This window comes from Monocercomonoides exilis, assembly GCF_001643675.1.
Source record: "Monocercomonoides exilis strain PA203 chromosome Unknown scaffold1-2713096, whole genome shotgun sequence".
Lineage (NCBI taxonomy): Eukaryota > Preaxostyla > Oxymonadida > Polymastigidae > Monocercomonoides > Monocercomonoides exilis.
In genome coordinates, this window is record NW_027150546.1 from 218,891 (window position 1) to 230,616 (window position 11,726).

The 11,726-nt window shown below is 37.7% G+C and overlaps 2 protein-coding genes across 2 annotated transcripts; one reads left to right on the forward strand and one right to left on the reverse strand.

Moving 5' to 3' along the window:
- Positions 1-4: 4 nt before the first annotated feature.
- MONOS_12154 (pyruvate-ferrodoxin oxidoreductase (PFO)) lies at positions 5-3,999 on the reverse strand. The gene is made up of 2 exons (XM_067864750.1): positions 3,854-3,999; positions 5-3,778 (listed from the first exon to the last, which is right to left on the reverse strand). Exons 1-2 carry the CDS (start codon positions 3,957-3,959, stop codon positions 219-221), a joined length of 3,666 nt encoding a protein of 1,221 aa, XP_067736124.1. The 5' UTR covers positions 3,960-3,999; the 3' UTR covers positions 5-218.
- A 1,090-nt stretch (positions 4,000-5,089) lies between these two features.
- MONOS_12155 (uncharacterized protein) lies at positions 5,090-10,849 on the forward strand (the record flags this gene model as incomplete). Its single annotated transcript, XM_067864751.1, has 1 exon — positions 5,090-10,849. One exon carries the CDS (start codon positions 5,090-5,092, stop codon positions 10,847-10,849), a length of 5,760 nt encoding a protein of 1,919 aa, XP_067736125.1.
- Between the last annotated feature and the right edge of the window lie 877 nt (positions 10,850-11,726).

Genomic DNA, 11,726 nt, shown 5'->3' on the forward strand with positions numbered 1-11,726 from the left:
TAATAAGTCAATTTTTTTCTTTTTTTTCAAATGCAGTTTGGAGTTCAATAGCTTTGTTAATGATTAACAAATGAAGAAGATATACAAAGATTTTTCATTTTCTCTTAAAGATCAACATTTATTCACAGAACCGAAAAAATAAATTGTAAGGAAGTGTATAAAAATATACATCAAAGAAAGGAAGTAGAATGCATAAAATAAAAACAGAGTTAAAAACTTTATTTTGCTGGTTGAGCAGCCAGAGCTTGAAGCTTAGCGAATGTGGCATCGATATCAGCTTGAAGACCGCTCTGGAGTGCTTCACCTCTCTCCTTCGATTGTTGGAGAAGAGAAGCGAAACGAGTCTCCTGTTTCAACAGTTCAGTAACGGGCTTCTTTGGAGGTGCAGAGTCAAGTGAAAACGGATTCTTTCCTTCTTTCGCCAACAGCGGGTTGTAACGATACAAAGGCCAATATCCGCATTCAACAGCCAGTTTCTGCTCCTTCATTGAGTTTCCTTGTCCGTTCTTAAGTCCCCAGTTGATGCATGGGCAAAGAGCAATCACAATTGATGTTCCAGGGAATTGTTCAGCTTCGTGAATTGCTTTCAGCATCTGTTGAGGGTTTGCTCCTTGTGCAACTTGAGCAACATAGCAGCAGCCAAGGTTGATTGCATACAAGCCAAGATTCTTCTTTGAGGTGTCTTTTCCCGCAGCAGCGAAACGAGCAACAGCTGAACGTGGTGTTGACTTTGATTTCTGCCCTCCTGTGTTGGAATACACTTCAGTATCCATCACAAGAATGTTCAGATCAGCTCCCATGTGGAGAACTTGGTCAAGACCGCCAAAGTCAATATCATAAGCCCATCCATCTCCTCCAAATGTCCAGTAAGACTTCTTTTGGAAGTAGTCGCGACGAGTCCAGATTTCAGTGAGGATATCGCACTTCGCTCTTTCTTCTGCTGGAATGCGTGCAAGAAGGCTGTGAATTTCTTGCCCGAATTTCTTTGATTTAACGGGGCTGTCATACGAGTTGATCCATCCGTCCATTGCCTTCTTCATTTCTGCATCGCTCACGCCAGTTGACTCTGGAATGTGGCAGGCTTGTGCTTTCTTCACAAATTCCAACAATTGCTCACGCATCATTTGTCCAGCTGTGGCAATACCATAGCCCAATTCAGCTGCATCTTCAAAGAGAGATCCAGTGTAAACTGGGCCAAGTCCTTCTTTTGAATGTGAGTAGGCGCATGATGGAGAATAACCTCCCCACACCATTGAGCATCCGCAGGCATTGGAAATCATCATTCTCTCTCCGTACAATTGTGTGATCACTCTCACAACAGGTGATTCAGCGCATCCTGCACAAGCTGCTGAGAATTCAAAGAGTGGGCGTTTGAATTGAACGGCTTTGACTGTTGGTGCAGGAACAATTGAAAGCTTGTCGGTTTTCGCTTTCTCTTCAACAATTTCGTCATCATATAACAAGTTCGATCTTTCTGGAAGATCAACAAGATATTCAAAGTCTTTCTGCATTTGATCGGTTTCTTCGGTGTGATTTGGTTTCATGGCAAGGCATTGAGCAGGGCATACAGATGCGCACACTCCACATCCAAGGCAATCAGCTGTGCTGATCGAGATGGCAAAACGAAGATTCTCTTCGGTTCCAGGAAGTGTTTGTGGAGCTGGATTTGAAGGCTTCAATGTTTTCATTGATGGTGAAACAGATGCTTCTTTCTCTGTTATGAGGAATGGACGAATGCACGAATGAGGGCATGAATATGAGCAAATGTTGCACTGAACACATTTGGTTTCATCCCAAATAGGAACAGTTGCAGAGACATTTCTCTTTTCGAATTGTGCTGTTCCAGTTGGAAGAGATCCTCCCAGAAGTGGCATCACATCGCTCACTTTAAGTTCAGCTCCCCTCAAAGCAAGAATAGGTCCTGCAATCTTCTTGAAGAATTCTGTTCGTTTTGCTGGGAACACTGGAATCTCCTCGAATTCAGATTTGCTCCATTCATCAACTGGATAATCAATCTTCACAAGATTTGCAATTGTGCTATCAACACATTTCCAGTTCTTTTCAACAATTTCCATTCCTTTCTTCTCATAAGTCTTCTTGATTGCACCCTTCTGATACTCAATGGCTTTCTCCATTGGCGTAACCACTTGCGACAAATAGAAGAACACTGTCTGCATAACAATGTTGATTCTTCCAGCAAGTCCAGCCTCTCTTGCGATCTTTTCAGCATCAATTGTATACATCTGCAATTTCTTCTTTACGATCAGTTGCTTTGCTTGCCCTGGAAGAGCTTCTCCAACTTCGGCTGTGCTTTTCCATGGTCCATTTAAAACAAACACTCCACCTTCTTTTGCATGTTGAAGCATGTCGTACTTACGAATGTATGAAGGATGATGACAAGCCAAATAATCCGCATCCAAAATCTCATATTGAGAAGAGATTGGATCTGGACCAAAACGAATATGAGAAATTGTAACACCTCCACTCTTCTTAGCATCGTAAACGAAGTATGCCTGAGAGTAAAGTGGTGTGTGATCACCAATAATTTTAATTGCATCCTTGATTGCTCCAACAGTACCATCAGCACCAAATCCATAGAATAAGGCTTGCTTCACTCCTGGCAAAGTAACTACAACTTTCTCTTTTGGCATTGGAATTGAAAGATGTGTAACATCATCTTCAAATCCAACAGTGTATTTGTATTTTGGTGAAGCACTCTCCATGTTGTTATAAACAGCCCAAGCAATTGAAGGTGTGATGTCTCTTCCACCAAGGCCATAGCGACCTCCAGATACTTTCAACTGTCCCAATTTTCCTGATTCTTGAAGAGCAGCCAAGCATTCGAGATACAATGGCTCTCCAGCAGCTCCGGGTTCCTTTGTTCTGTCCAGAATTGTAATATGTTTGCATGTCTTTGGAATGCATTCCACGAAATGTTCAACAGAGAACGGATGGAACAAATGAACTGCAATTAAACCATACTTCTTCTTTTCTTTAATTTCTGATTGATTGACGTATTCCTCAAATGTTTTACAAGAGGTACCCATTGCAACAATAACATATTCAGCATCTGGGGCTCCATAATAATCAAACAAATGATATTGTCGTCCAGTCAATTTAGCATATTTGTCCATCATTTCCTGCATGATTTTGATAAGGTTAGTGTAGAGCCCATTAGTTCCTTCCAAAAGTGGGAAATATTCATCAGTGTTATCAACAAGTCCTCTCATTGTTGGATCGGAGTTTTTCATTGTTTTTGTCTCTCTCCACTTACGAATGGAATCTCTATCCATCATTTCGCTCAAGATTTCAGTTCCTGGAAGAAGAATCTTTTGCAGCTCATGTGAAACACGGAATCCATCAAAGAAATGAAGAATTGGAATTTGTGCACGAACGGTTGCTGCATGGGCAATTGCTGCCATATCTGCTGCTTGCTGAACTGAATGAGAGCAGAGAATGCTCCATCCCGTTTGACGTGTTGCCATAACATCTCCATGATCGCAATAAATAACCATTGCTTGACCTCCAACGGAACGAGATGCAACATGGAAAACTGCTGGCTGAAGTTCTCCTGCAATTTTGTACATTTCGGGAATCATCAAAAGAAGACCCTGTGAGCATGTGAATGTTGAGCAAAGAGCGCCGGAAAGAATTGCTCCGTGAAGTGCACCAGAAACACCTCCTTCTGATTGCATTTGAGTAATTCTAACAACATCACCAAAAATATTCTTTTTTCCTGCTGCGCTCAAATCATCTGCTTTTTCTCCCATTGTGGATGCTATTTAATTCGATAAAGAAATGAAGTTTAAAAAGGAAAATAATAATAAAATACTTAAAAATAAGTTTTCCATACCAGGAGTAATTGGATAAATAAAGCACATGTCGCTCATGCTATAGCCAATAGTTGCAACTGCTGCATTTCCATCAGTCACAACAAAACTTTGATTTTCAGAAGACATCTTTTTCTGTGTTACCAACAAAATAAGTTGATCAAAAACCTAAATTTCATTTTGCCAAAAAAAGAATGCTATAGTCTTATGGTACGATCATGAAGCAATAAACAAAATGAAAACAAAATCAAGACATACGGATTGCAAATACTTTTCTATTTTTGTTTTCCAAACATATTTTTTGTTCCTGAGGAAATAACAAACATCTATCAACCACAAAATAATGTTTTTCATAATGAAATACGATGAGTTTGATAAACAGTATAAAAAATACACAATTTATTAAATATTTTTATTCTCGAAATTTTAGAAACAAATTTGCACTTTCATTGAAAACTTTAAAAACCTAAAAAATAAACTCTCATCAAGACAAAAAGAAAATTTTTTCAAATTTCAAAGACTTGACAATTGAATGGAAATGTGATCATATGATCTATGCTTATTCTCATTTTTGAAAAACATATCATTTTTTAACATTTTTTTATCCCTTTAATTAAAACTTTCAAATACATATTTTTTGTTATTTTATTTTTTTCAATTTATAGTCATGAGCAATGTTTATATTTTATTTGCTTGTAAATTTTACCATTTTCACGAATATGCTTAGCATTGCTGAATGTGCAGAATTGAAATTTGAATCAATCATTCAAAACAATGATTCATTTTCCCTCGAAAAAATTGCCAAACGTTCAATGATGCAAAATTCTAACAGAGCTTCAAGGAATGAATTCTTTCCTTCAGAGGAAATATGTGTTACATCTTTTAATGGTTATGATTTCGGATATCGTAATGGAAATTTTTTGAACAATATGAGTTGCCTGCATTCGAAAGTAAGATCTATCAACTCGACTTCAACAATTACTGAAATAACCATTTTTGCTAGGCGTGAAACCTCAACAATTTTACAGGATGAATTTTCGTTCATTTCGCTGGAAAATTGCATTGTTTTTGCAAATGAACACAAATTGTGCTGCCCGTTTGTCCAAACTGGAAGCGATTTGCATCTGATAAATATCTCGCTTGCATTTCACAAAGATTCTTTGGAAATGAATTCGTTTGTCTCTCTAAAAAGTAATTCATCGATTTCACGTCCCTCTGTCTCTGTGCAAATATCAACTTCGTTATTTTCATCTGCAATCATGACATCAACATTTGTTGCGTCGTCTCTCTTTAAATCAACATTGGAAATGCAATTTTCAACTTTTTATAACATTTCATCAAAGCAAAACGCTTATTACCATGAATTTGCATCACATTTGAGTTCATATGAAATAAATGGCTGCACGTTTGATCGTGTTTGCGAAATATATGACGGTACAATAATCCCTTCGATCTCTACTGGAGTTCGCTCACTGGCTAATTTTAACACAACGCATATTTCATGTTCGCGATGGACAAATAAGCACTACACAAACGAAACACTCAAAAGAATCGTACTGGATCCTGCCGTTGATAAGGAATTTGAGTTTGACTCATGCACCTGGAAGGGAATTAAAGGCGATGGACCTGGCCAGTGCATCTTTGCTAAAACAGAAGATGAGACTATCGTTACTCTAGTTGTTAAAGATTGCTATTTTCTTGATTGTGCAAGCGAAGTTTTATCTGGAGGAGCTATTTTTGTATCTGGAAATGTTAATGTTAAGCTGAAAAATACCACATTCAATGACATAAAATTTGAAAATATAAACAATTATGCTGAAGTAGCTGCTGGAGCCGTTCATATAATCAGCATATATCCACCGTCAATTAGACAATGTTTGTTCGTAAATTGCAGTTCAAATGAGGATGCATGCGTAATATTTGAGCACAGCGCGGTAAAGATTCCACAAAGAAAAGCTGACTTGTGTGAAAGTCGCGCAATTCTGCGTCAAAATGATTGCTCACAAATTCGTGAAAGAAACATTTTTGCAAATGAAGGCAAAGATAAGAATCGGCAAACAGTTCGGAATATGAAGTCAAGAGAACACATCGGGGAAGCTGAGCCAATATGCTTTCAAAGCATCTTTATGAGTTGCATCTCAAAAAGAAACGGAGGTGGACTTTTACTGGAGAATGTTGAAGAATGTGTTCTTGTTTCTGAGTGTGACTTTTCTGGCTGTCAATCCAGATACGGTGAGGCAATTTTGTTCCGTTTTTCAAATATTCGTTTATCTGACAAAATAAACCTGTCATCCTATGAATATCCTTATTGCGTTTTTGCAAGTTATTTCGCCATCAATTTTCCATCTAAAAACTTTTCAAACGTTTTAATTCAGAGCCGTTCCGACTACGACGACGGACTAAGGTTCTTTTCGTTGTGCAAAGCATCTCGAGAGTATGAAAAGGCTGCTGTTCAGGTAATTCCAGATGAGCACGATACGATTATCCCTCTTCTCAAATCATTTGATGTTGCACAGCGCGTCATTGTGTTGGATTCTACAGCAAAATTTGATGCCGCATGTGGCTCTTCTGCAAGTCGGCCTTGTCAGACAGTACATCAAGCTTTGAATCATGTTGCATTGCATGAAAATGTGAAGTTCTCTATTTATCCAAATTCTCAAACAATTGTTGATGAAGTCTGCACCGTTGATAATATTAATTTGGAGATTGCCGGAAAGCAGGACAGCGTTATGGTTATTAGCAAAGCGAAATCAAAAGGATATTATTCTACGGTTTTTATTCTTGCGAGCACTGTATTTTCTTTGCGAGAACTGACTGTTTTGTACTCGAAGAGTGCGTTAGGCCGTTATTGTAATGTTTTTTTAGTTGAATATCGACAAGAGTCTTCGACAATTTTGGCAGATCATGTTCTTTTTAAATGCGAAAGCAAGGATGAAAGAAGTGATATCAACGAAAAACGATCAGATTCTCATGAAAAGGACAGCTTCACTGACCCGTCGATCTTGTTTGATTTTTTCACTTTGACAAATTTAACAACATGCACAATCACGGGATGCGAGTTTTCTTACATTCCAGCTGGGTCAATGCGCAACGTTATTGGTGAATGGGACTTCACAAGAGTCACCGTAATTGATACTCTCTTTTATAGCATCGATTCCCAATCGGACTTTCCTATCTTTGCCAAATTGTCACTTTATCACAAAAGCTCATTGGAGATGCGAAACGTTACAGCAAACGTAATAAATAGTAACTCAAAGGCTGGAGGCTTTCTTTCGATGAATGTGTCGGAGCATAGCGGTATTGGGATCACAAACAGCTCGTTTGTTGCATGTACCGCAACAGAATATGCAGGCGCATTGGATATAAGTGTTGAAAGAGGAGCATCGCTCGTTTTTAACGAATTATACTTTTTAATTAACGAGGCAAATAAATATCACGACATGATATTATTTGCTAGGTCTTTGTTGGATGTCAACTTCCAGACGATATTCAGCTTTGTTGACAAAACCATCGATGGATCCAAAATAGGATGTTTTGATAGTCTGTACTATCAGAAAGGCATAAGCGTGGAAGAATTGCTTACTGTTTTATTGGACTCAACAATATACGTCTCGTCTTCGCGCGGCACAGACTTCACTCGATGCGGACCTCGAGAGCTCCCTTGCAGATCATTGACTTATGGCTGGACTCATCTGAAATGGCCTTTCCTATTGAATGTCATTGATCTGACTTATCTCACGCAGCCTGTCACTTTGAATGCGGGGGAAATCTCTTCTTCAAGTGAGATGGGGATGGTGGGAAAAGTCGAGGTGAACATAGAATACAGCGGCAGTTGGGAAGATGTTATCTTTTTGAATGGCGGCGTGGCATTTACTGGTTTAAACCTTGTTTTGAGTTCAATGACAAACAAAACAAAGAATGCAATTACAATCGCTGATGGAGCTTCAATGTGGAAGGATATGATAATATCTTTCTCTACAGTGAAAGAAGAGCAGTCTGTTAGCTATGTCCTGTACAATGTCATAAAGGGGAGTTTGATACTTGATAACTTGACTGTCAACGGGGGAAGCTCTTTGATTACGCGGGCAATGTTCATCGTGGAAGTTGACGTGGATTTGCTGCAGCTGAAAAATGTCTCAATAGAAAATGTACGAGTTAATCGTGATTTGATCTTTGTTGCTTACAGCTTGTCTTGCAATCCGAAAAAGATGAATGAGCAGAATGTTCAAAATATATTGGTATCGAATTTTTCGTGTGTCAAAACGGATAATCAGGCAGATTCAGTGAGATCTTCTCAAAATGCAGATGAGACAATTGTAGAAGGGCGGTTTCTTCGAAGCAGAGAAAGCACTCGGCAAAAGCTCGAATTGCACAACTCATCGTTCAGTGGGTTTGTGTGTCCTGATAACTTTGAACCTTATGGAGGATGCATTCACTGGAGCGAGAAAAAGCAAGACGGAAAAGGTTCTTCAACAACTTCTGAAAACGATGAAGCTGAAGAGAGTTCGGAACTTTTGCTCAAAAATTGCACATTCTGTCATGATGGTCTTGACACACAACTTCGTGAGAAGGAAACGAAAGGAGGAGCAATCTATTTGGCATTCGATTCGTCAACGTTTCCTTTTGTGTTTCAGGACGTTTGCTTGTTCGAAAACAAGGCAAATACTGGAAGTGACATATTCTTCAGATGTGCAAGCATCATGAACAAAGACGAATCGAAGAAATTTGGAATCAATTTCCATTATCCACTTTGGAGAGAGCAAAACTCGATCGCAGCAGAAAGTGAAGAAGATGGCAAAACTGTTGATTATCTGGTATTTGTGGCATATAGAAATGTTGTAGTTTATGTTAGCGGATTTGATGTTCCTGCAAAGAAGCATCAAACTGGGACAATTTCATCCTCCTCTTTATCTTCTTTCTGGCATTCATCAAACGATAATTCACTAAATTCATACAGAAAAGCTGCTGAACAAGTCGAAGGCTGGGACATCTTTTTCTGTGGAGATGAAGACAATCCGTGCCACACAGTGAATTATGCAATGGCCCATTTATCTTATCAACCTTCAGAAGATGAAGATGAACAACTTACGATTCGAGTGATTGGAGAGCCATCACTTTATTTTTCAGTAACATGGAAATCACTTTTGGTGGAAGGAAGGACTGAAGACGCTGGATTACTGTTAGATTATAAAAGCCATTTAGCAAATGAACAAAATGCATTTGGAAGAACAGATGGGCAGAGAGAAGGCGATGAACTAATTGATACGCACGTAGTGATCGAAGGAAAATGCATGCTGAATAAGACGAATGTGAAGGTCAGTGCAGATTTGCCTGTAAACTATCTCTTTTTTATCAGCAACGAGGGCACCTTTGTGGTTGAGAAGTGCACTGTTGCCTCAGCAAAGAAGCAGGCATCCATGCCAACTGTATTCAAAATTGAATCTGGATCTCTTTCGTGCTATTTTGTGCGCCTTGATGAGGTGCTGTTTAATGGCAGCACTTGTTTTATTGATTGCTCACAGCTGGAAGATGAACGAAAAGCGAATGTGCGGCTGAAAAACTGCAGCTTGACTAACATAAAGCAAAATGATAAAAAATCGCTGGTTTTGTATTCTTTGAAGGAAAAGAGAGCATATGAAAGCAGTGCTCATCAACACTTTACAGAATCCACTTCACTATTAGTCACAACATCTTCTTCCATTTCCTCAAACATTTCTTCACTTCCTCAAACATCATCTTCTTCTCATTCAAATCTGAACACTTCACCGCATGATGAGAAGTCTTCGATTCCTCTTCGTGTTCCTCTTCAATTCATTGGAACGAACGTCTCCCTCACTTCACGTATGCTTATAAATGGCTTCTTTTTGACTGCGAGCGGATGCAGCTGTGCTGAAATAACAGGTTGCAGCTTTTTATATGTGAGTGCATCTTCTTCAGCTGATAATATGCAGAAAGACAACTATATGGTCATTTGTTTTTGGAGCACCTCCTTTTTGAACTTCGTTGATTGTTCGGTGTATGTGCGCAATACCAAGTTCAGAACAAAGCTTGAAGGAGCTATTTACTCTGAAAACAGCTATCTGTCTATCGATCCTGAATCGTTGAAAGGGAACTCTGTTGAATTGGAGGCATTTCCGAGCGTTGCTCACAACATTATATGCAAAAGCGACACATCACAGGAAAATGATGATAAAGGTACTATTGAGCTTGTCAAAGGTACTGGAAGTTCAACCATTTTTGAATCTAAAGTCAGAAGCATGAAACCCGGTATAAGAACGCAAAATGGACTAAGGGAAGAAAAAATCAACGAGGAACTTCCGGACAATTTCTGGATTGCCAATACCAATTGCACGCTTGTTGGGTTTCCCTCTGATATGATGTCGAGTATGTTAACACCTCGGACTGAGAATGCATCGTTAACGAAGATTGGAGAAGTGTACGAAGTGACTCTAACAGGAAAGTGCCTTGTCCACTGTTTCTTTTCCATGGTGATACTTGTTTACAGAACGATCAATGGAAATTCAACAAGTGAATTACTCGAAAGTAAGCTTACAACCAATCTGGACTGCAGCTTCGAAAATACGATTACCGGATATTTTCCGAAGGATATCTTTGAGCGTTCTGACGGAGCAGCGGTGTATGCTGCGCTTACGTTCAGTGATTTGCGTTCATTAAATAAAAATATGACAACAGTTCCGCTACTCATTTGTGAAGGAAAAGAAACAGAAGAGTTTAACGAGAGAACAATGATAATAATTATTGTCACGTCTTCTGTGTTCGCTGCAATTGCGTTTGCAGTCATATTGTTGCTTGTGCGAAGGCTTTGGAAGAAGAAAGTGCTTGTTGATGAATTCAAGGAAAAGCAGAGTTTGCTAAGTTCGATTAATTCAAGTATTCCTGGAAAGATGGAAAGGGGGAAAGATGGCTCAGTCTATTCAAGTTATGTTTATGATTATGGCACAACAACAAAGCCGATTGATGTTCCATTAGACATGCAAGAGCCATTTCTTGAAGATTAATGAAGACTTTTATTATTTATCTTTTGAATTAAGAGCAAGCAACAATGTAATGGAATATTAAATGAAAATAAGAATGAAAGAAAGAATAAAATTATTAGCATTAATTTGGAGCATCGTTTTCGGTTTTTGATAAAATTATGAACTCCTCTTTTCATATACGCAAATGTTCGATATTCTTCAAAGGCAATTAAGATTTGTAAAGTAAATTTTTATGTTTGAGTCATTTTTCAAGGATTCTTTTTTTTGTGGTTGTATTAATTAGTTATATTTATCTTGACAAATATTTTTATAGTTCGATTTGTCTTGAATGATAAAAAGTATTATAATTTTTGTAAGCATTCTATAATTTTGTTGTAGCTAAAACTACACAAAATCAAAGCAAATTGTTTTATGTTTAATAAACAGTTTTACGTTCATACAATTTTTATATTTTTAGCCTTTTCCGTTTTACTTAATCTTGGAGATAAATAGTTTTTACATATATTTTATTTTCTAACTTCTTTTGTTTGTTTTCAACATCAAAATCCAAGGCATGTTTTCTATTTTCTATTTCAAATGTTTTGATATTTTTGAACTTTTTTTTAGTGGTTTCATTTCATACATAAAAAGTTTTTCAAAATTGAAAAAACTTTTTTCCAATTTTTATAAGCTTTTGAATATAAGGCAAATTTTTAAATATGGCTGATCCTTTTTGAAATCATGCTTTCGTTCGAGTTTTGATCAAAAATTTAATCTTTGTGGAATTTTTATTATAATCTTGTTTTTTCAATAACAACATCATGAACAACATGTATTAACAGTTTTAGTTCATTTTTTCAAAATCCAATTGAAATTAAAATTTTGATCAAAACTAGAACGAAAGCATGATTTCAAAAAG